Raw genomic sequence first — 22865 nt, 5'->3', positions numbered from 1 at the left:
ACTAGAAGCAGGTTGTTCTAAATTAAACTGATTTCTTTGAGGCAACAATATAATGGACTTGGTTTTCTGTTTGTAAGCATTTGCCAGGATTAAGTAACAATAAGTTTGTAAACTGATGATGGCCAGTAAAAGCAGTTCAGAGTCCTGACAGACAGAGCTTTGAAAACTATTATTTAAAGGAAATATTAATAATAATTGTATTAATGAAAAACAGTGGCGAAACTGAGTCCAAATCAATTTTTCTTTAACCACACTGTGAGCAAACAAATGCATAAGGTTAATGAAACAATAATCTCTCGCTGCAAGATTCTTTATTTCCAAAGCTAAACATGTTCTGCTGAAAGAGAGGTCTTTCAGTAAGAAGCTTGCTGGTTCTAAAGGTGATAATGGGCTCCAAGCATCCAATGAGGAAAGTATTTCTTGTCTCTAAATCCATTACTATCTGCTTCTCCAGCTCCAGAAACACAGTATAATGTGCATTTTCTTGCTCCTCCATCTCTTCTTTTGTTTTCTGTAGTCATATGCTGAAGGAAAAAAACATACCAGGAAATAGTGCGCTGTTAAGCTTTGAAACCTGTATGTGACCCCATTGCTTTCTAATGGATTGTGTCAGAGCTGTCACAAATTAATGAAAATAGGCATCACCTAGGGCTACATCAATCAACCAAAGAAATGACAGTTTAGTTATTTAGTATTATTAAGCCATTTACCAAAGAATGGATAGGCAAAATTCTTATGTGAGTAAAGAATGGAAGGCTGGAAGCCATCCTTCCTTTAAGGAGCAATATTTATAGAGAAGTTGCCAAAATGTAACTTTTTGAACAAGCAACTGGTGTAAAATGAAAAGCAAATTCATAGTTATTAAATGTCCATAGGCTCTAATGCTCTTGCAGGGGGTTCACTTGACCAAGAAATGCACCCACATGAACTAGGACCATCTTTTCCATTCTTAAGAACTGTAAATATGAAATAAAGAGCTGCTAAGCTATTCTGATTATATCCATCTTGGTTTTTTGAAAATACTGTGGAAAATCCTGTCTAGCAATATAGGTGCATTTTAAAGATACAAAGGAACACAGAAAGTTTTCTTAACTCCAAGTATAACATACTGTTTTCTCTCTCTCTGTCTCCAGCTCCATTTCAATTCTGTTTTGGCTTTAAACTTTTGATAGTCTTTAAACTCCTGTTCACAGTACTTCAGATATTTGACTTCTCTTTCGAAGTAATCAAGTACACTGGCATGCTGTAAACACAGTGACAAACAAGGGTCATTACATGCCCAGAGACACAGATCTCTTGCTGATGGTCTGAATGGTATTAATATTTTATCTAAACTGATAATATAAATATCTCTATTTCTCCCAGTAGTTTGCAACAAAACAATGTAAAGATGTGACCAACTTCAAGCACAAAGAAACCATAAACTACCATACTTTGGTGTTACACTAGGCATTCGTTTTATCTGGGATTCTGTGTTTTAGTTTTTGTTAGTCTCTTCAACAGCCTAGTGTTTTTCAGTGAATACTTCAGTTACAATGGGCATAACCTAAATATTAGTGACTGTTCCTTGGCTGGTAATTCTGCACCCTAAACAGTTTAGTTCCAAACACAGGTAATCTGTGCAGAAGCAGTGTGTTTCCTCATATCACTCAGTTACCTCCTGCTTTGCTTTGGAGAAGTTACGTTTACTGAAATGAAGCTGCTGACCTGATGTTTTATTGCTGCCTACTGCAGCTCTGTGCATGGCAGACCTTTATGGGATGTTTATGAACTATTTAAGTGCCTGCATAAACTTAAAACTGTAATAGAATGGGAAGATGATTTTGTGATGTAAGAGTAACAGATGAGATAGCCGGCACGACTGCTAGACTGAAACATTGGCTCAATCTTCGGCTGGGAGCGGGGGGAAAAGAACAACTGAAAACTATGTAGAAAAAAAGAGAAATTAAAACTGCTTGCATTGTTCCCATGGCCTTTTGGTACAGATAGTCCTTATTTCATGAGCATGAATGAGTGGGAATGTTAGTAACAGTTTTCAAAATGTGCTTTCACTAAACTAGAACCAGATACGAAGACATGTAAATTGAATTACCAAATTTAAAGGAAAAAAATTAGCACAAATGTGGACAAGAAGGTGTAAAGAAAAAGGAATTCAGTATATATACATTACTATGCACTCTAAAGCCTTGTTTTAATGCATGAAAGATGTCATTTTATGGATGTGGCAAAAAATACTGACCTCTTAATTGTGTTTTCATGTAGCCAGGTTGGAACAGTGGAATTCTGCCAACTGTCACTGAGATTTCCTTCAGTTGACTCCTATCTAAGCTCTGTGCAAAGCCAGCTTGGCTACAGGTGATCTTTGGAGAATATGGCTATACTCATCTCAAATTAATTGCCATTATTTGGAGGCATTTTTCTCTAGGCAGACTTGTTTGTGTGTTGGGAGTTTTCAGGATAAAGTGTCAAAGAGATTTAATAAAAATTCTTACCAACCTCATTACTCGAAGGGTGACATAGTGTTTGACAGATTTCCAAAATATGCAGTACTCCAAGATCATCAGAAACAGCTAGAAAATGCTGCTCTGCTGAAAGATATTTGACAAAAAACCATATAAACAATCCAAATTCCAACAGCAATGTGAACCTCCACCCAAAGACAAGCTACAGAGGGTTCCTTTTTTTTCTGGTCTTTTTAGTTTATTGTTCACTGCAGCAAAAAAGGCAACCATTTTGCTCTCTTATTTTATTAATTCCTTTAAAATTTTTCTTATAACAGACTTTTTAAAATGAAATATTTTCAGTTGCTTTTTTGCCATGGTGGTATACTTAGAACTGATGTATCCATTTTTGTATGTACAGTGTTAAATTTGTGGAAGTATGTACTTATATAAGATCATTTGTAGTTAGATTTGTGTGCCTTGGAGTCATGGGGCATTTTGCAAACAGGGTAGCACAATGAAGTGCAATCACCACCAACATACCTGAGCCACTGGAGGGGCTGATGAAAGTGATGATTGATTTGGAGATGTTCTGGAAATGAGATGGCTCGTGAGTTTTCTTCAGTAAGTCCCAAATATCTATATTTCCATTGTCTCTGCCAATGAAGAAAACTCCTGGTCTTGTTAAGGACCATTGTCCTGCAGTGTATCTTCCTGCAGAGCAACTTGACTGAAGGATTGGTCCATTCTTAATTTTTTTTGAAAACAAATAAAAGAGAGACCCAACAATCAAACAGTACTACCAATTCACTACTTCAAATCTCCTGTCTTTGGAAAATGCTCACAATTTAAATGGTCCCATTACAAAAATTATATCAATGGCAAAATTCCTACCACCCGCTGCAGATAAAAAGGATTGTGGGGAAGTAAAAAAACTGGTATCTCACTTCCTGTCTGTATGCTGTTAAAACCTATAGTCTGGAGATTTTGTCAGGTGCAGCTAACCTGGATTCCTACATGAGACAAACTCAAAAACCCCCCATGTTTCTTTGTCTTCACATGATGAAAAAACCTTGTCCTGAAATACAAGTTCTTCAGATTTGTTCAGCATGCATTCCCCTAGCAGCAGAAATGAACAGCTGGGAAGCTACATTTTTCACAAGGTTGGAATTTAGGAAAGTCACTTCACTTTTTTTGTAAAACTCGAGTTTACTAAGCTATATCTAAAATAGTGTTCTGATGTGAAGAAGCTGGAAAGCTTCTTTTATATCTGTTTTGTTTCTAAGCTATGAAGCTTTGTGACTTACACGTTTCTGAAAATACAGTCTCTGAGCCTGTTACAGACCTGTCTTGTATACCTATACCATATGTTACAGCTGTGTTAAAGCAACTTACTGTAACCCCTTCTTTCCAAATGGCAAACTTCTGGCCTCCAATGCTTAGAAAGATGTCTTTAAAAAATGGAGAGTTCTGGAGAGTGTTGATAGTTTCAGTGTGGAGGGTGTATTTCTGCAAGTGCATCTGACCTAATGAAGGAAAAAGGCAGTTGCTTGTTTCTAGTGCCTTATTGATCAAGAAACAAGAGTGCAGGACTCAACACAGGCCTGGAAGATACCAGCCTCTTTATTTTTGCTCACAAGGTACAGGAATTGGAATTGCCACAAATCTATTTACATCCATGATTTGTGCCAGCATCTTTGTGCTATTTTGTCATGCCAGCTAAAGTGCTTGCACTTTTGAGGGTACTGTTAAATCTGGGTGTCATCAGTGAGATAGATTAGAGCTATGAGCAAGAACCTTAAAAAGACAGAGTATAGACACAAATATTTTAAAGGTAGTGATATATTAAGATTTAAACAGATATAGAGAAACTTGAACTTACTAACTGGTTTTTTTGAATGAGTATCAATTTTCATTTTCCAGTCAGAATAAACAACTTCTCCATCCTGTAGTGCCAAAAAAAATCAAGCAAATGCTAATGTTAGAGCTTGGTGGCTTATTTCAAACTGACTTGATTTTAAGCTGTGACTTTTCTTAATTATAACCATCATTAAATCTGGTCTGAGTAAATTTAAACCTGAATTTGCAGCCAATGACTGAAAACACATTAAAGTTTTGCATGACCATTTTTCAGTTCTGTGTTGCCAGAACAGCTTTACTTGCCATGATGTATGTAGGCAGTCCTTCCTGCAGAACTAGGTGCTTGGTTTTTATAGTTCATGCTTTGCTCCAGTATTTAGGGAAAAGGTGACAGGAAGCAAAAAGATAGCTAGAAGGCAAATTTTCATTTCTGTATGAACTCAGAACTGGGAAAGATTCATGAATTTTAGGTGCATAGGGTGGGTAGCGGGCTATGAATAGTTGGATTTCCTAAAATGAAATTAAGTTGGGGGCCAAACTGTAGTATAAATGTTTTCACCTGGCATGAGGGAAGACACTAAAAGAAGTTACTGATTTTATGTGTTCTGGAATAAGGAAACACTCTGGTTCTGAATAGGTGGTTAAGCTCAACATATTTGGAAAATGTTTTCTAAATCTGCCCTCAAAGTAAGGGTTCATCATCTATTGAATATTGGAGGTTTATCAATTTTTTAAGCATGTAGCTAAAAGTATTAGTATGGAAGTAAAATATGGCATGTTCAGAAAGATCTTTTAACTTACACCTGAAGAAAACATGGAAGTCCATACATTTGTGAAAACCCTGTTATTTAGCTGTTCAGTCTTTTAGATATCTTAGATTAACATTTTAATTGGTAATATATTATTTTCACTTACTTCATTTCCAAAAAAAAAGTTGGTGGATATATTTTCTAGCACTTCCAGATTTTTGCTTGAAGAAGCACTCATCTCTGTATATGGGCTCTCTTTGATGGGTGCTCTTAGTGCACTCAGAGATTTTGCCTTCCCTGGGAAACAACAGTTACATCTTTTTATTATACAATGGAATTTATCAGACCTAACAAACCCTTTGTCTTGTAAAGGTAGTTTGTGGATGAGGGGAATTTCAAGAGAAGATATGAAGAAAGACTGCCAAGTAAAGCAGCATTTCTGTGGGTTATGGTTTCCTGGTGGCATCTCCCCATTGCTGCAGCTCTGGTCAGTGCTTCCCACATCCAGACAATACTTAGGAGAGCACCATCCTGTTCTTCACCAGTTTTACACAGCACCAGTGTCTCTGTGGGAACTGCCCTTACACATGGCCCGTAGCTGCTGCAACCAGGAGCTAACATCTCTGCTCCAGGGAATGGATTATGTTTCTAAAAATAGTTTTCTGTAATGGCTGAAAAGGACATAACTATTTCAGGGATAGAGAGATTGGGTGGGGGATTTGCATGGGCTCTTAAGTGAAACCGGATAGAGTTACTGTGTATATGGAACTGCTCAGTTTGGATTCAGTACATGCACATTTCTTCATAGTTAACAAATGTAGGTCACACACTGAATATCAGTATACTTAAGAAATATTTTCCCCAGGTGTGTTTAGCTATACAGCATTTTGTTGCTCTGCTTTTATTATGTATATACTGAAATACAAGCTTATTAATAACATTTTCCTCAGTAAGGTGTAATAAAAGTATTACCTGAGGTTTTGTAACGATACTGCAGTTCCCTTAAACTAATTCTGGTGGGACCATAGTCTGTGTTGGAATCCCTTTCACGCAGATTTATCTGTTCAGAAAGAAGTGCATTTGCTAAACCGTTGTGTCAGATCTTTGAGGTACAAGTCTGAATGGCTTTCTGCTGTAATGGAACAGATCTTTGCAGTGTGTTTCTAATACTCCACAAGCAGTATTTGCTGTCTCACATACAAGCAGGGAGAAAATGCTCTTTGTGTTACCTTTTTCCTGTAAGAATTTTGCTTTGTTTCTAGCAAAAAGCCCAAACAACCCAGCTCCAGTGGTCATGCATGTATGAAAACTGTGCCAGCTGCAGCTATTCTGAGCAGCACAGATCAGCATGTCTAAAATGATAACTTCTTTTTCTTACCTCACTTTTTTTCACAAGCTCCTATGACCATTTTCATGAAACTGAATGTTTGTTTGCTAGTAATTATGGTTCTGCTGACTATGACCGTGTTCCACCATTTGGGACCCACTGAGATAGACAGCAGAGCAGTTGAAAAGGTTGACAGGAACTTAACACTGTTTATGTAACTACTTTTGCACCTACTGCAGTGTTTTAGAAGCAGGCATGCTGTTTCTCATTAATTAGCTTTACAAAATGCATTTTATTGACGTTTCAAAGGAATGTTGAGGTATTTAACTACATAATCAGAAAGAAAATCACAAGGAAGTCACAATTTGCTGGAAAAAATGGAGTTGGGAAGCAAAAGAATATGTTCCTATGGAGTTCTGGCCATATCTACAGTTTGGTTTGATCCCTGTGTTCTGTGTTTGTGTACACTACCTTTATGAGAGGTTTCCAGGAGAGATCTAAATCCTCATCAGTATCTGGGGGTATATAAGATCTTTTCTCCTCCTTTATTTTCTCAGTTAAAAATTTTTGACGATGTTCGATGGACGGAATATCCCAAAACAATATTGAGCTGCAAAATAATTGTATAGTGTAGAGTGTTTTGGTTTGAAGTTACATGCAATTTTCCTTAAATTTTAAAGTTTGGGGTTTTTTAACCTTTTATCTTCAAGCCTTATATAACAGTAGAGATTCTGAAAATCAGACAAAGGCTAAATAATTAATTTCTTTTGTAAGTGATGAAATATATTTCTTTATTTACCATTTCATCAGTTAATTATACCAAAGCAGCTTGATAGTATTCATACAGTTTGCTTATGGACAGTTATTGGGTGAACTAATTGGCAGTGCCTGGGTGAAATTCCTGAAGGCTGTAACAGGTAATTTAGTAATTCAAATTGAAGATCAGTCCCAATTTTTGTGTGTACCAATTAATTTGCTGACATTCAAGGCAAATGGCTCCACTCACTTGTATCTGTTATCTCATTGGAGTTTTCAGCCCTCTGATTGTTCCTTTTGCTCTACTCTGGACATTCACTCACAGGTTTGATACAGCCAATGAAACTTTCCTCATTGCTGATATCTCTTTCCCTTTTCTAACAGGAGTTGCTCAGGGACTTGTGCTCTTCAAGTATGACACTACAGTGACTTCCCTGTTCTTAACTTCAGGTAAATACTTTCAATTTAGAACACTGGTGGGTGAGTAGTTAAAATAATTTCTTCTATGTGAATTACTTGCATTACACTGCAAACTTATTAAGAAGTGTATTTGTGATCTTTCTTCTCATTTAATTCTTCAAAGTCTTCTCTGTTATTTGATTAGGGAAAATAACTTTGCATCATTATAAAATTTTGCTCTCTCTGACCCTCCCTTTGATGTAACTAACAAATATGTGATTCAGCCCAGCCATGCAGCCTTGAAGCCTTAAGCCTTCTGACATCATGGAAGCTAAACCTTTATTTCCACTTCTTGCATTCTGCTCCCTTGCCAGTCACACAGAACAATAACTATCACAACTATTCAGTCCACGAAAGAGGAGATTCATAAAGAATAATTTTGCCAGCTAAGTCTCCAAATTTACCTAGAGTTTACAGTATTTCTGTAGAAATAGGCCTTAGCATCTTTTAGGAGCTTTTTGTGCATGTCATACAATCAAATATAAGTGTGGGGATGTGGCTTTCCAGGCTAATGCATGTGTGATCGACACTCTTCTGAAGGTGTTATACACAGAATATAAACATATATATGCAAGGATTTTCAGTTAATAAACTCTTAATGCCATTACTGTAAAGGGTTTGACTAGACAAGAATGCAAAGTACTTGTCTTCTGCATACATAATTTCAGCCACTCAGGATATGCTGATAGGAATCCAGAAATGTGCTAGTTAAATCATGGATTATGCTTCATAAAGTATTCCAAAGGAAACTGAAAGATGTCTTGTAGAGTATGTATTGTATATACCAATCAGGGGAGCAGGTTACAAGCTGCAGGTAATTTTCATCTCTGTTTTCAGAAGTACCACCCTTTTGGTCACCCTGAAAATAACAGTAATAATTATTACAGGGGAAGAAGATGAAAGACAAAAATCACACTCTGATACATAAGTACTTCAACACAAAACAAGCTACTAGAAATAAAGTCACTGTTTCTGCTTGGGTAAGGTTTGAAAATCAGGACATATTAATTTGCAGTTATAAAGTCAAGCTGTTTTACAAATGTACTTCAAGTGAACTGATACCAGCTTTGCCTCCTACACACCTAAAATTCCAAATTAACTTAGAAGGATAAATACTTACCTGTACCACTGCAAGTCAGGCCCTCTTTAATGTGCCATGTTTGTAACTTCTTTTATGCAGCTTAACCAAAGAGCTGGTAATTGAGAGATTTATCTCCAACAGTTCACTGTAGTGGGAGTGATGGCTCTTTGCCAAGTTTACACCATGGGTCATCTATCTTAAATTATCTCTTGGCTAAGCCTCACTGTGGGATCGTAATGGTGCCTTCAAATGTTAATTATTAATATTTTAGTTTGTCTGTGTGGGGTTCTGCAGGTTTTATATTACTTATCATTTACCAAGTAGTTATTGGTTTATAGCAAATTAATTTTAATTACTCAGGAAAATAAAGGAAAGGTGTCAGGGATAACAAGTGAGTATAAGCTAATCAAATCTAACTTCTAGTATATAAAAAACAAACATATTTTGGCAAAAACTGTACTTATAAAGTTTGCAGCAAAATTCCAGCTATTTTTTTTTTTAGGCCAAATTAGGCCTACTCTAATTTTCATGCATGAGTTTGTCAACCTGTAATCACAATGGTAGTCTTGCAGCCAGGCAAAGCTGAATTAGGTTCTGGATGTGACTTTGAATAGTTTTTCATTAATATGTAATTATAAAACTGCTGATTTTAGGAACTGTGCCATAAAAACTGCTGTGTTGTATAAAGGCTGACACATATTCCATGTTTATATAACAAAAAGTAAGTCCCAGTACATGTTGCTAAATACTGGCAGAGTGACTCCTTTGTCAGTGTTCTTCATGAAGCCTGGGTCTCCTGTGTCTGTTATCCCAGATGAACACAAAAACAGCTTTTTGAGCCTAAACCTTGGCTAAAAAAACCCCACCCAAACAACAAAAACCACAACAATGTTCTGCTGTCCAATCCCTCTCTTCATGCTTTACATCTGGTACCAATTAGTATCCATGACTATTACTGTATAAAATAATAACGAATAGTGGTATCAGCTGTCTTTTTATGATAAATGTGTGCCCTTTTCCTCACTTTTCTGGAAATGTCACTAAGGACTGTAGTATCTCTGAAGTTTGGGGGTTTTTTTTCAAAAATTCATGGATATATAATTTCCATAAACCTTTTAAAGATTTCAGGTTTTTTCTTGGCCTGCTTTTCCACTGTCATTATTTTGCATTTGACAACATTTACATTAGTTTAGCAACCATTTGCAATACTTTGATAGTAAATCAGCACCCAGTCTTCCTGTTGGACCCTTTAAGTACATAGACCCTAAGTACTTTGGAGCTTTAAAACCATCACAGAAAAAGTAAGTTTTGAGTACACAGGCAGCATCTAGAAAAATTAAGGTGGCTATAATAATACCATTGTTGGGTATCCAGATATTTACGTAATTGAAGTTATTTCCTGGAATTCTTAGTGACAGGCTAGATTGCTCATAGTAGAAATTCAATACATTTTATATATGGAAGGCTTACTATAATTTTGAATTATAATTTTCTGTAAAGTTAAGGAAATTTTTTCCAGTATGAGCAGATTCATATCAGACTGAGAGCACAGTACAGTTATAAAGCACAATGAGCATGACAAGAGGCACCAGATTATTAATATTTACTAAATGCAGTGAGAAATAATGAGTACAAATAATTAACTCTTCGGTATTTTCTCTTGCGTTTGCATTAGAATTTCTGAGATGGTAGATTAGAAAAGCAATAAAAAGAAGAGAAGTGAATCTTAAAACTCACCTCAGAGTTACACGGTAGCCATTGTATATCTGCTGCTGGCTTTTTATTACTATATGGTATGGAAGAGGCTGCACAGTGTCTCACTAGAGGTGGCTCTGTGCTGCTCTGCTGGCCTTGGATAGGTGATGGCTAGAAATGTTTTAAGAGAAATCTTAGTGTATTTCCAAAATAAAATAGTAGATCTATCAAAGAAAAAAAGGTTACTTTGCATTCTGTTAATGTTTCTTCATATATTTCAGATCAGTTTATAGAACTTTCTAGGGGTCTAATACCTTCCATTTGGGAAAAAAAAATAAAAAGCAAAGCATCAAAACAGGTCTTTGGATATGAAGCTCTGAAAAGAATTCCAACGTGCCTCCACAGACACACACATCATTACTGTCTCCTCTGCTCTTAGGTCTTCCTCCTATTTATCCTCTTTACTGTCTTTTTCCACTGAAATCATCTTCTCATCTTCCATCTACCTTTTCTCTGTTCATAAGCATCTAGAATACTTTCAGCATTGCATTCAGTAGCAAACACTATCTGTAGTTGACAGGCTTTATAAGGTAAGAGTGGAGGGCATGTTGGTGTCCATTAAAGAACAGACTCAGTGAAGCCTAAGTTTCACAAAAGGCAGTAAACCTATTAAGCTGTACTAATCAGGTAGAAATTATATCATGATAATTGTGATAATGGTTTTATTTCATGAACTCATTAGGTTTGTTATCTTTCTTAGTGTCTCATGGCAAAGATTATCTACTCCTCTCTTTTGAGTTAGGATACCTTCACCCATTTTTCCTCCACAGACATATAGATACACTGCAATATACTTACAACAGAAGCATTTACCATATTAACAGCTGTTATCTTGATTTCATATAATCATAGAATGTTAAGTGGTTGGAATGGACCTTAAAGATCAGCTAGTCCCAACCCCCCAGCCATGGACAGGGACACCTCCCACCAGACCAGGTTGCTCAAGGCCTTATCCAACCTGGCTTTGAACACTGTTGAGGTTGGGGCATCCACAACCCCAATTTGTATTCATTATTTCTCACTGGGCAACCTGTGCCAGTGTCTCACCACGCTCACAAAGTAAACAATTTCTTCGTCATATCTAACCTAAATTTCCCCTCTTTTAATTTTTACCCATTACTCCTTGTCCTTCACCACAGTTCCAAACCAAGAGTCCCTCTCCACCTCCCCTCTAGATTCCCTTCAGATACTGGGAGGTTGCTATGGGGCCTTCATACAATCTTCTCGTCTCCAGGCTGAACAGCCCCAACTTTCTCAGCTCATCTTTGTAGGGGAGGTGCTCCAGTCCTCTTATCAATTTTGTGGCCTTTCTCTGGACTTGCCCCAATAGTTCCATGTTCTTCCTGTGTTGGGGGCACCAGAGCTGGATGCAGTGCTCCAGGTGGGATCTCACCAGAGTAGAGGGGCAGAAGCCCCTCCCTTGCCCTGCTGGCCATGCTGCTTTGGATGCAGCCCAGGATTTAGTTGGTGTTCTGTGCTGCAGTGCTCACTGCTGGGGAACCCCTGTACACCACATCCAACCATCACCCTCCAAATTACCTCAGTCACCACTGCTGCCGCTGTTGGCTCACCCTCTGACAAGTCAGTGATTTCATCAGCAACAGGTTTTGCACTTTGCAGCTTTTCTTCATGTTTAGAAATATCCCACAGTACAACCTACAGTGAGAAATGAGTATATTACAAATTATATTTTTATATGTGTATTAATACACCTTATTTTTCAAATCATGGAGGTTTGGGGAAAAACAAGAATTTCGCTCTCTGCACTAGAATTTATGAAGTCTTTAAAGTATCTTCTCTTTAGTCTGATGCAATCAACAGAAAGGTTACACTTGTCCCTAAAAAAAGTCTTTACAACTTGACCTATTTATCAACACTACAAAGAAGCATCGTACAGTAATGGCTCAGCTATGGAATAACCAGACATAGCTTCAGTCCGGGGTAAGAGAGCTTCAGGACTCTTCTGTCTCTATGTGTTACTATGGATGTCCAGTACCTCTCTTCATCCTTATGTTTATACTGGAAGAAAATACAGAAATATGCAATTTTATTTTTAAAGAGCAAAAAACCTGTCCGTCGACACAGCCACCAGCAATGATATTTGGATCACTTGGACTGAACTGAAAGCAGCAAATATCTTCAGGAGCCTTCAACACTAACTAGCGAGAAGAAAAACAAGATAGTTGAGAAATACAGTCGCACCATTTGTTTGTTCTCTTGTTATTTAAATACTTGGCATATTTAAAAGTCTTGATGAAATACCTGGAGGCAGATAGGGTCAAAAAAACTCAAGAGAAGTATAACTGACTGATGGAGCAATGATTTATTAGAAAGGTTAACTTGCTCTTCATATGAAGGCTGCTCTCTTGCTGACAGTGCTATAATCCCTGATGGAAAGAGAAAATAGATTTTCTCAAAGGAGACAATTGAAGTTTCAACACATTGATAATTCTTCTAAATGACTTATGTTTATGCCTTCTGAAAACAGTGGAAAAAACCAAAGCAGGAAAGGAGCCCCAAACAAACCAATCATGTATTTATTTTTTTTCTTTTTTTTCAGATCAGCTTTGAGGAGACTATTTTTGTAAATTAAGTTATTTAAAAGTGAGTCATAGAACCTATGCATCAGGACAAAACTCCTCTTTTTTTGCTAGTGCTCCTCAATGGCGTAATACTGCACCTGAAATGATGTGACAGGCATATGTTCCTGGCCACCCATCAAGAAAACAAATCTTTGGTAACCCAATTAATTTTCTTACACAGGCTGCAGTGTTGGCTAGTAGTATGCTGGGATCTGGGGCATTTATATAGAACTTAATTGTGCCTTTAGGTCTGGCTGTGCAGAGCAATACCGCACAGCAGGGAGCAGGAGCTGACATTTAGTATGTCTTGTGATGCTCCCTGGCACTCGGCAGAGCCATGTCCCATTGTGGCTGTAGCATTCCTCCCAAGTATTAGGCATGCCATGAGAGCCAGGCATGGGGACAAGCACAATGGTATGCAGAGCCACCCAAAGTCTGGCACAGCAACTCTGCTTAAATGAGCCTCATGGGGGGAAATTTCTCTTTCCTATGATTTCCACTTACACATTAGGGTAAAGGACTTTGCCTCGCTTGTGTGAATTCTACAAAGAATTTGTCTGCCTCATTTTTCATTTTGTCTCGAATTGGCAATTCAAACAGGGATACTAAATCAGTTTTGATTTCTTTTTAAATTTGAAAGCTGATGATTTTATGAAAGATGCATATTTTATAGCTATCATATAATACCCATCATTGAAGACTCAAATCAGTGTTGTAGCTGCATTACCATAAATGGTTGGATGCCAGCGAACGCAGCTAATGGTTCTGTTCTTGAGATACTGCACATCTGTAAATGATTGGTATGCTTTAAGATAAACATCTGGCTTGCCTTCTTCTTTGTCTTCTGCTAGGGCCTTCCAGTCATCAAAAAAAACATCCATAATTTCATTTTGCTGCAATGCAATTTCCATTCTGTGGTGTAAAAAGCAGAGTTAACACTTCAATAATCCAGATGTGACTTACTCAATAGTAGAATTACAAATATTTCTGTAAAGAGGTAGCTTTTGTTTTTCACAAAATTATGACCACATTAGTTAAAATACCAAGTATTAATTCCTCAGTGATGTATCACTGCAAGGAAACCCTCTTCTGTTTAAACAGAAATAGATACTGTACCAAGAATTTAACTCTAGTTCTTTGTGGACCAAATACAGAGCAATTGTCCAATTCTTGTGCAAAAAATGTCATTAAGTAGGACTTGTCCCATTAATGGGACATGGCTAAGGGCATAATCTTGGGTAGGACAGCCCCTTTGCTCCCTGCACAACCATCTGCTTGAGTGGGCAGTGTTTGAAAGATCAGCTTTGCAGTTTGTTTGAAAAGATGTAACGCTATCAACTTTAGCAGTTCTGATATCTATTTAAACCAACATTCATATTTATATAGCATAGACTTCATGGTTATTTTCATAGAAACAAGTATTAAGTTAACATTGTCAATATTATAATAATAAAAAAGACAAAAAATATAGAAACAAAAAATAAAATTGGTATTTGACCAGACCAATGATCCATTCAGAGAAGAGTACTTGCTTGTATTTTATTTCAGGTAGTCTTTAAGCGTATTGCTGCAGTAATTTTACCTTATATGTACTGCTGTAAGAAATTCTTTCAGTGTCTCAGAAGACAGGGTCTCTGCTTTTGCTTCATTTGACAGCTCTCTAGTATAATACTGCGTGGATGCGTTTCTTGGATAGGTCCTACCCAATTGGAATAAATTTGAATGTAAGTATAGAAAACATTTCAAAGACAGAAACCCATGTAATGCGTAAATTTTAAATATACAGTTTTCTAGAAATTTTTTAGAAAAGAGTTTAAGAAAAAAGATGCAAACAGAGCATCCAATTTTGTTCTATTAATCAGTTTGTAACTGAGTAACTCCAGAACTTTAGTTGAGATAAGGAACAGTGCAGAGCTTAATAAATAAGCTGATAAATATTTTCTCATACTTACCATTTTGTCTGAGTACTAGTTTCTCTTACTTTTGGAACTGTTTGCACCCCCACATCCCTTTCAATCATTTTAATAGTAAAAGTATTGTCTTCATAGGATGTGCATTCAGCATAACTGTCTTTATCATCTGAAGCATTCTTATCAGTAAATGTAATCGGTGCACCAAACTTCCTGCGAACTCGAGAAATTTTGTACTTAATCTGGAAAAGATATATTTGCATGGCTAGCAGAAAAGAAAGTTTTTGGACAGTTCATTCTGTAAAATGGCAGCACTCATATAATTGTAGAATTAGTTCTATTAATGATTTCTGTGTTGAGCTTACTCATATTTCTGCACTTTGAAATTCAGAAGTGCTCTTATAAATAAACTGCATATGTAATAGAAGACAGGTTTGCATTTGTAAAACAAGAAATTGTAGCGTTTTTGGATTACTGCCAGTAGAATAAGAGAATTACATTTTCTAATTCATGCAATATCAAAGCTGCACACTTAGTTAAAGGATTGATTTGCAGGAAGCCTTATGTAATACTGAATTAGGCTTCCAAGATGTAACTTTTCAGCTCTTCCCTCTCAGTGGAATTCTCAGCTTTGGGTGAGGTATTTCAGCTTCCCTTGAAGTGCCTAGGGAGAGAAAAGCACTCTGAAGAAGATGCAAAAAAAATTTGGAGGAGTTTCCTTATGTTGAGAACTAGGAAGGAAGAAGGGACTTGTCTTGATTTCTGCCCACAAAGAGAAGCAGGCACTTGATTTCCAGCAGTAGAGAGGTATTGCTTTGTCTTGGATTCATATCCAGGTACTTTTTCCCAGCTCCTCCCACAGAACTGGAAAGGAAAGTACACTAAAAATTCTTTTGAGTGGACCTTGCCAGCACTGCAGAATACAGAATACTTGGACTGTGAATGTGTTAAATTTAATGACTGTGAATTAGCTTTGGAACAATCAGACATCTTTTTAAGTGTAAGGGAGATGTCCAGGTGCTGAGAACTATCAAAATTTAGCCAGTCTTCCCTGAAGAGGGATTTAGGTATTGAGTAAAAATTACTCATAGACAGTTAGATGCTTGGAGATGCCCCACACATCACCAGTTAAGTGGCGGCTGTGAGTGGATCTAGTTTTTGGACATATAATTCTCTCAATATAATCTGTAGATGTAATTAATCAAATATGTCCTTCTATAAAGTCAGCTTGTAATGCCTGTAAATACTTAAAAGGTGTTGCATGCTACTTAAATGACATCTATATACTATGAGCTTCATGGAAACAGAGCAATGACTCCCATTGTAATCTGGCCAAATTGAGCAAAAAGTGGCAGAGGTGCCAATGATGATCAGGACTTTTGAACTTACACCTTAAAAAGTAGTTATGTCTAATGCAAGACTTAAAGAGAACAGAGTTTTTTAAAAAAACGTTTCTGCAGCACTTTCAGTGTTTGTTAAAAGTTTAGCTATTTCTGTATTTCTCTCTCTTGGTTAGTTTTCTTGAAAGAACTCAAGAAAAACTGGGATTGCAGCTTCCAACTTCCTGACTTTTTTTTAAAGGAGCTTACATGTAGGGGGTTTATATTTATTGGATTGACTAACATCTGTTGGTTCTGACCTTTGTATCCCTTTCTTTAACAGATTCTTCTTCAACTTCCTTTTCGCTGCCAAGGGAAACCCAAGCTTTGTGGACTTCCAGAGTTTCCTCTCTATCTTCTTCTGTTTCTTTTGCAGTAGCTGAAAGCTGCAAAAGAAATGGTGAAAAAGAAAAGTGAGAAATGGTGCTTTCTCAAAAATTTGTTACTGAAATGTAAGTATGAACTAGAAACCCAGTTTTCAGTCTTCATTCACACATTCTTTACTTTGGTCTCAGTGCAGTGAGCCTGGGTGTACTGCGCTCCTCGGTAGGGCTGGGTTAAGTCCCATTCATTTGTGCATTAGAATTTTCCAGTAAATGTTGCATATTTAATATTTAACTACTAAAGAGAGATTGCTCTCTTGAAAGCAAATCATTTTATATAAAAAGAATTTGTAGTGATTTTTTCCATTAGGGCCTATGGGCTGGCACTTCATTTTACTTTTCTTAATTGTTTCTTCTCCTGATTCCCTGATGCTGGATGGCAAACTCATAATGAAAAATTATATAATCTTTCTATAAACATTCTCCTACAGCATAGTGCACAAGTTCTATCTATTTAGAGCTATTTAGAACTCAAGAACATTCTAATGATTTGAAAAATATATTCATAGATATTATGAAAAATAAGTATAATACTTCTTTGAAAATATTCAATATATTAATTGTCTGTTATTTTTATGTCTGAGAAATATGGGTATTGGCAGATAAAATTAATGCTCATTATTAAAAAATGAAAAAATGCAGCAATGGGTGTTATACTGGCCCTCTGAAGTAAAATACAAAAATTTAATTTAGCCCTTCTCAATATAAAACATATTTTTACAGTGATACACATATTTTTCTATGATCAGCTTAACCATTAGAGAAACACCAGATGCTTAGCAACACCATTCCTGACATCTTTGAGACTCAAAATATTCATAGATAGAACAATGCTGTGGTATACTTGGATTTTACCTCTAGAAGGTTTTCCTTGGCTTCCTCAGAAGCAACAATGTAAAAGTTCTGTCCATACTGGAACTTTGGGTCAAAAACTAGCAAGAGTTCTTCCCCTGGATATTCCTATTTTAATGAAAAAAAAAATTAGTGGAAAACTGAAAACAAATAATATTCAAAACAAACATGAGGTTGTGACTGGAAAAGCTACCACTAGTGTAAATTTAGTACCTTAGGTTAATTTTGTGTTCTTAACAGAGAATTTCACGTGCTAATTTAAAGGAATAGATGGGGTTTATTCTGTAATAAAAATAAGTCTGGGACAAAACGAATCTTTTGTACAGAGAATTAATCAGAAAAGAAACTGTTTGAATGATTCTCAATAAATAGGCCATGAATTAGTGGAAGTCAAATATGTGAAGCTCTGCCAGTTCACAGAATCAAAACTAATAGTATTTATGTTACTTTTAGCATATTTTCAATCTGAAGTTAGTAAAAAAAATGCATTGCAAGCCATGAGAAAGTTTGAGTCAACAACAGTCCATGATAGCACTTAGATATTACAGCATTGGTGCATTTACAGAGTCAAACAAGAATAGACCTGTTCCTTAAAAGAATGGACACTCTGAGAGCATTAAGTCTTAAAGTGAGGATGAAATAAGCTACATACTAGAATAACTTTTCTGAGAGGGTGGAAATCAGAAGTGTTAGCTCTTGTTTTCAGGTCTTGAATTATGTCCTCTTTTTTAATACATTTGAAACAATTTTCCTCTGTGACATCTTCATCAGCCCGGCAATTAAAAATTTTTTGGGTCTTTGCAGTCAAAAGCAAAGGAAAGATTTCTGGGTGGCCTATGAAAAAAAGCAAAATTGCATGATAACTTCAGAGTGTTGTTTAAACATGCACGTATACTTTGATAACTCTATGTCTTTACAGTTTCTAGCATAATGCCTTTGAATCTCTCAGCTTTGTTTTTGGTATTTTGGAAGGCATGAAATACAAATTATATTTACTTTATTAACCTTTGAAAATACCCAACATTTTGCACATAATCAATATGATTTCCCTGGTATGAGGGTTTTTTTCTTCTTGAGCAACAGGTTATTAAGAACTTCAGTGAAAAATCTTTAATAGACTGGTTTATAATACATCAAGGGCAGAAGTGCATGGTTCTGACTTAAGAAAGCCTTTGAATAAATATACCGTGGTCCTTTCCTGTAGGGCAGCACCATATTAAGCCAAAGTTTAATCTAGGTGAGGCTTCTCCCAAGTAAGGATGCTTTTCTGATTTTGGACTTTCATATTGCTCCCATTGAGTTCAGAGTGTAGTAGAGACTATTTCTCACTAATCAAATGAGACTAAAGCAAGGTCACTAAAGTCAGATATCTCTTTTCAGCTTTACTGGAAAATATATAGCTGTTGTTTTCTACACACAGGATCTCTGTTAGGTTCATACACATTAACTCAGAACAAGATATTTCTTATCCTTGCTCTAGCACTGATGTCTGCATTGGTTTTGGGGAGGCTGGCTGCAGGTAGGTGACGTGTCAGCTGTGCTCTGCAAACACTCAGTCTGAGGATAACATGGAGGGCTTCTTGTTAAGTGTGTGCCACCTGTATGTGAGTAAGGCAATGTATGCAATGCTGGTCTTCCTCATGTTACATGTTCTGCCTCCAGGCCCAGGTCGTTGAATCCTGCCTGAGACTCCTCCTTTGCCATACTGCTCTGCTAGCAGACTCATGCTCTGTCTCACTCTGAATACTCCTCATGAAGGGCCCTATATTTTTGCCTGAGAAGGTTAGCAGATGTTCATCTTTGTGGTGAACTGGAAACTAAAGGACTTAGGGACATGTAGACTGTGTACTATTTTTCTGTAGTGAAATGTGCTGGCTGTTGTGATAATAGCTGATATTTTCTATCATCTTTGTTCCAGTCTCTTAGTTTAAGTTACTTAGTATTTTATCTTAATTCCCAGCACCTGTGGGGTTTTTCCTCTTTGTGTACACCTTGAAGAGAAGTTGACATACCTCAAATGATGAATGTGACCAGCTGTGTCAGCGAGATTTGAAAAGTCATCTCTAATCCAAGCCAACAAGGACTGACAAAACGATAAATCCTCCTTAATCTCTGCATAATCCTATCGCATAATACTTTATGTTTGATGAATCTGACATTTATCCTTTAAAATCTTTCAGTGCTGCTACTCCACTGCATCTGCTCTGCCATAGTCATCACTAAAATTAATGGCATGCCTGGTGTTTCTGGTACAGGCTACACTATTCCAAGTATGGATTACTTAGTTGCCACTAGTTATTTCATAGCACACACAGTCTGTAGCATGCACAGGCCATTAGTTCACTTTCATCACAAGCTGTAATCAATATTGCATGATTTTCCTTTTTGATATCTTGGAGTGTTCCAGGACTTCTGTGTAGATGCTTCCAAAAAATACAAAATCATAGGGATGTTGATTGGGAAAGACCTCAAAGTCATCTGGTCCAAACTCACTGTTGCTAACACCAGACCTCAGAAATCCCAGTCAGGAGAAATGGTTGTTTATTCAATAAGCTTTTATGCTATGGTTTTTAAAATGCTGAATCATGTGTACAGGCTTGTGCACGAATGCTAATGCTAAAAAAAATCCTTTTAAAGCAATGTAGGTTTCATTGTCAAGTGAAATGATGCAAGCATGCATTAAAGTTAAGCAGAAATACGAAAGACATCACTGTGAGAGGAAACAGAGTAAGACACATACCCTAAGTGTATTTTCTTCAATGCTCTATTGCTATAAGCCCAAGTTAAAAACAAAGTAATGGTCAGAATTAAAATTACACCTGTCAGTCTAAAGAAGTAAAATTCTATATTGCTGAACATTATTTTTAACAGAATCTATAAGGACCTGATACTGGAATTCTTACATTATAAACATTTTTATTGAATGCTCTTTTCCAGTAAAAAGCATGTAACATCAGATCATAGGCTTCACATTGTTTTTCTGTTAGTAAATTGTACCTGTATCATTTGTAAAAGTCAGCAGCTCTTAGTGCTACGAGAACTTCACAAAGGACAAGAAACTCTCAGGAAGAAGTAAAGAACACTTGCAGACCTTATGCTAAGGATTGCGTGCATGGAGTTTAACTCTTGCACAGGCAGTGTCTGCTTACACCAGTGTTATTTTCCTGCTTTTAGCAACAGGTTCATAGCAGTAGTTCAGCTGTTACAGCTCTAACCTTATTTGCCAGTAGGTGGAGGTACAATTCTCTCTTACTGACTTAAGTATTTCCTGGAGCACTGAAAATACATTTTTTAAAGTAACACTTTAATCATCTGAGGGATCACTTTTTGTGCATTTTCATTACCTGAAGCTTAGCCACTTTGGTAACACTAACCAGAGAACAATTTTCACCCAGTGCTCATAGGATCATGTAGGAAAACAGGTAATTTACAGTTTCTTTAAAAATTATCCAGTTTGTATATTCCTTGTTTGCCACACCGTTTTAGCTTTTAACAATAAAAGCTGTACTGTTACAAGCCAATTAATAAGATAACCCTTTGGACTGTTCCTTTAAACCATAGATAAATTTTACATTGACATCAATTTACCTTATATCTGAGGAATAATTGCACAAATCAGATGAGAAGAAAAATAGAACCAGAAATATGGAAAATAAAAAAAAACATTGAAAATAATTTGGTGTCTAAGAAAAAATAATATCTTTAAATTCAGATAATTGCATACTTTTAGCCCTTAACTATGGCTATGCTTAAAACTGAACTTTTGTTGCACAGAAACAAAATTGTGACTTTTAAATGGTTAATTTTTTCCCCTACAAACAAAAGATGCTAACCAATGTCTATTGGTATCTATGATTAAAACTCACAAGTCATATTCTAAAATCATCTTCTCATGAAATTTAATAATGGTTTGACAAACTTCAAAGATTAATAAATTATAAAAATATTTCTTGTTTTTCTTTCGATTCCTAAACTATTTCTAAATGCAAACATTTTGCCCCCTATAATTCTGTTGTGATGCTTTATTTCCCCTTATCCCAACTCCTCTCAAACCAAGAAAAAAACCCTCTTTTACAAACCCGTACCTGTTTCCTGCTGCACTGCCTGCTGCTCAGAGAGCCCCTGTAATCACTGTGATAACTGCATTTCTTCATATTTTCTAATTTTTCTCATTCATTAAAAAAAAAAATCTTTCCTTTTTATTCTCTGGCATTAGTAACACTGAAGCCTCAAAATGCTTTGAGTATTTCAGAACTACTACTTTAAAGCTCAGTCATCATAGCACTTACCTATACTGGCCATAGAAAGATCAACTTCATCCTTTTTACCTGAAATATAATGACATGATGTTATCAGTAGTGTTGGTTACAAAACTGTAACAAGTAATTTTACCTCTCTAAGTTTTTTATATAAAATAGCATATTCTAATTTATCTCTTTTTTTTTTTTAATGCATGGGACCAAAATAATTAAGGTAGATCTCATGTGAGACCAGATTGCTGCTTTTTTCATTGCTGCTGCACCTTACATACCAAGCTGGGTTCCTTTCCTTTTCAGGATTCCTTAGCTTTGCTTTACCTTTTTGTTTCTTTCCCGATGTTTTTGAACCTTTCAAGGTGGTCTTGCTGGATTTGACACTATCTGACATTTTTTCAGATTTCTCTAGAGAAAGATACATATCATCAATAATTTAAAATAGACAATGCACCATGTATGAGTGAAAATTTGGTCCACGACTTTATGTAGCTTATAATTATAGTAATATTTTCATTTGCATCTAAAAGTATATTAGGTTTCATAATTTTAAATCATAAGCTATATTTTCATATCATAAGTAATAGGTGGAAAGATTTCTTGTCCAGGGCAATTAAAAATGAACACTGACTGTCCAAAATAGTGACAGGTTAAATTAGGATAGAGGTTTCCCCTACTGAAAGCTAAGGACCTGAGCTAAAGTGAGAAGAACATGGGGGAAAATCCACCAGTTATAAATGTTTGTCCCAATGTTCGTAAGTGTAAATCATTACTCAGCTGCAACAAAGCATTTCTATTTCCAGTTCATTTTTCAGTGTAGCTCTGTGGAGGACAAACTTGGGAAGAAGATATATATATAATTAAATGTAGCAACCACACAGCAGGAGATGATACTGTATAGAAGGCTACTCCTGTTTAATTTGCTCTCCTTCTTTCCAATATCTGGGATTAGAACAGTACTGCAGGAAGGACTCAGTTCCATGGCAAGAAATGCAGTTCAGCCTGCCTGCTGCTCAGGACGTACAGCACCATCATGTGGGAGGTGCTCGCTTAGCAGCCCGTGGAACAGCTAAACCAG

General features: G+C 36.4%; 1 protein-coding gene across 6 annotated transcripts; it reads right to left on the bottom strand.

The window, feature by feature from the left end:
- Positions 1 to 294: 294 nt before the first annotated feature.
- Positions 295 to 22226, bottom strand: DNAI3 (dynein axonemal intermediate chain 3). 6 transcript variants are annotated; one of them, XM_010409055.4, is made up of 22 exons: positions 22112 to 22226; positions 21824 to 21862; positions 18187 to 18368; positions 17538 to 17642; positions 16560 to 16685; positions 14963 to 15162; positions 14593 to 14709; positions 13738 to 13922; positions 12691 to 12815; positions 12498 to 12587; positions 11968 to 12084; positions 10411 to 10539; positions 8378 to 8451; positions 6849 to 6987; positions 6023 to 6110; positions 5217 to 5347; positions 4324 to 4387; positions 3837 to 3967; positions 2985 to 3189; positions 2497 to 2588; positions 1110 to 1243; positions 432 to 524 (listed from the first exon to the last, which is right to left on the bottom strand). In XM_010409055.4, exons 1-22 carry the CDS (start codon positions 22209 to 22211, stop codon positions 518 to 520), a joined length of 2580 nt encoding a protein of 859 aa, XP_010407357.3. In that variant the 5' UTR covers positions 22212 to 22226; the 3' UTR covers positions 432 to 517. The 6 variants fall into 6 exon arrangements, with proteins under 6 accessions (XP_019147160.2, XP_019147161.2, XP_019147162.2 ...); XM_019291615.3 differs by lacking the exon at positions 1110 to 1243 and having other exon boundaries at positions 295 to 524; XM_019291616.3 differs by lacking the exon at positions 1110 to 1243 and having other exon boundaries at positions 295 to 524; positions 2497 to 2585.
- Positions 22227 to 22865: the final 639 nt, after the last annotated feature.

The sequence above is a fragment of the Corvus cornix genome, chromosome 8, assembly GCF_000738735.6.
Source record: "Corvus cornix cornix isolate S_Up_H32 chromosome 8, ASM73873v5, whole genome shotgun sequence".
NCBI classification, from domain to species: domain Eukaryota; kingdom Metazoa; phylum Chordata; class Aves; order Passeriformes; family Corvidae; genus Corvus; species Corvus cornix.
Note: the sequence above shows the minus strand (reverse complement) of the source record. Positions and strands in the feature narration are given on the sequence as shown.

Bases quoted from the DNA above. Each gene is read 5' to 3' on its own strand.
- DNAI3 (XM_039556493.1), bottom strand. From the start codon at position 22,211: ATGTATCTTTCTCTAGAGAAATCTGAAAAAATGTCAGATAGTGTCAAA. The intron at 4,388-5,216 runs GTAAGTGAAAAT...TTGGCACTACAG, and splicing joins ACTTTTTTTTTGGAAATGAA to GATGGAGAAGTTGTTTATTC. The intron at 3,968-4,323 runs GTAAGTTCAAGT...TTCCTTCATTAG, and splicing joins TCATTCAAAAAAACCAGTTA to GTCAGATGCACTTGCAGAAA.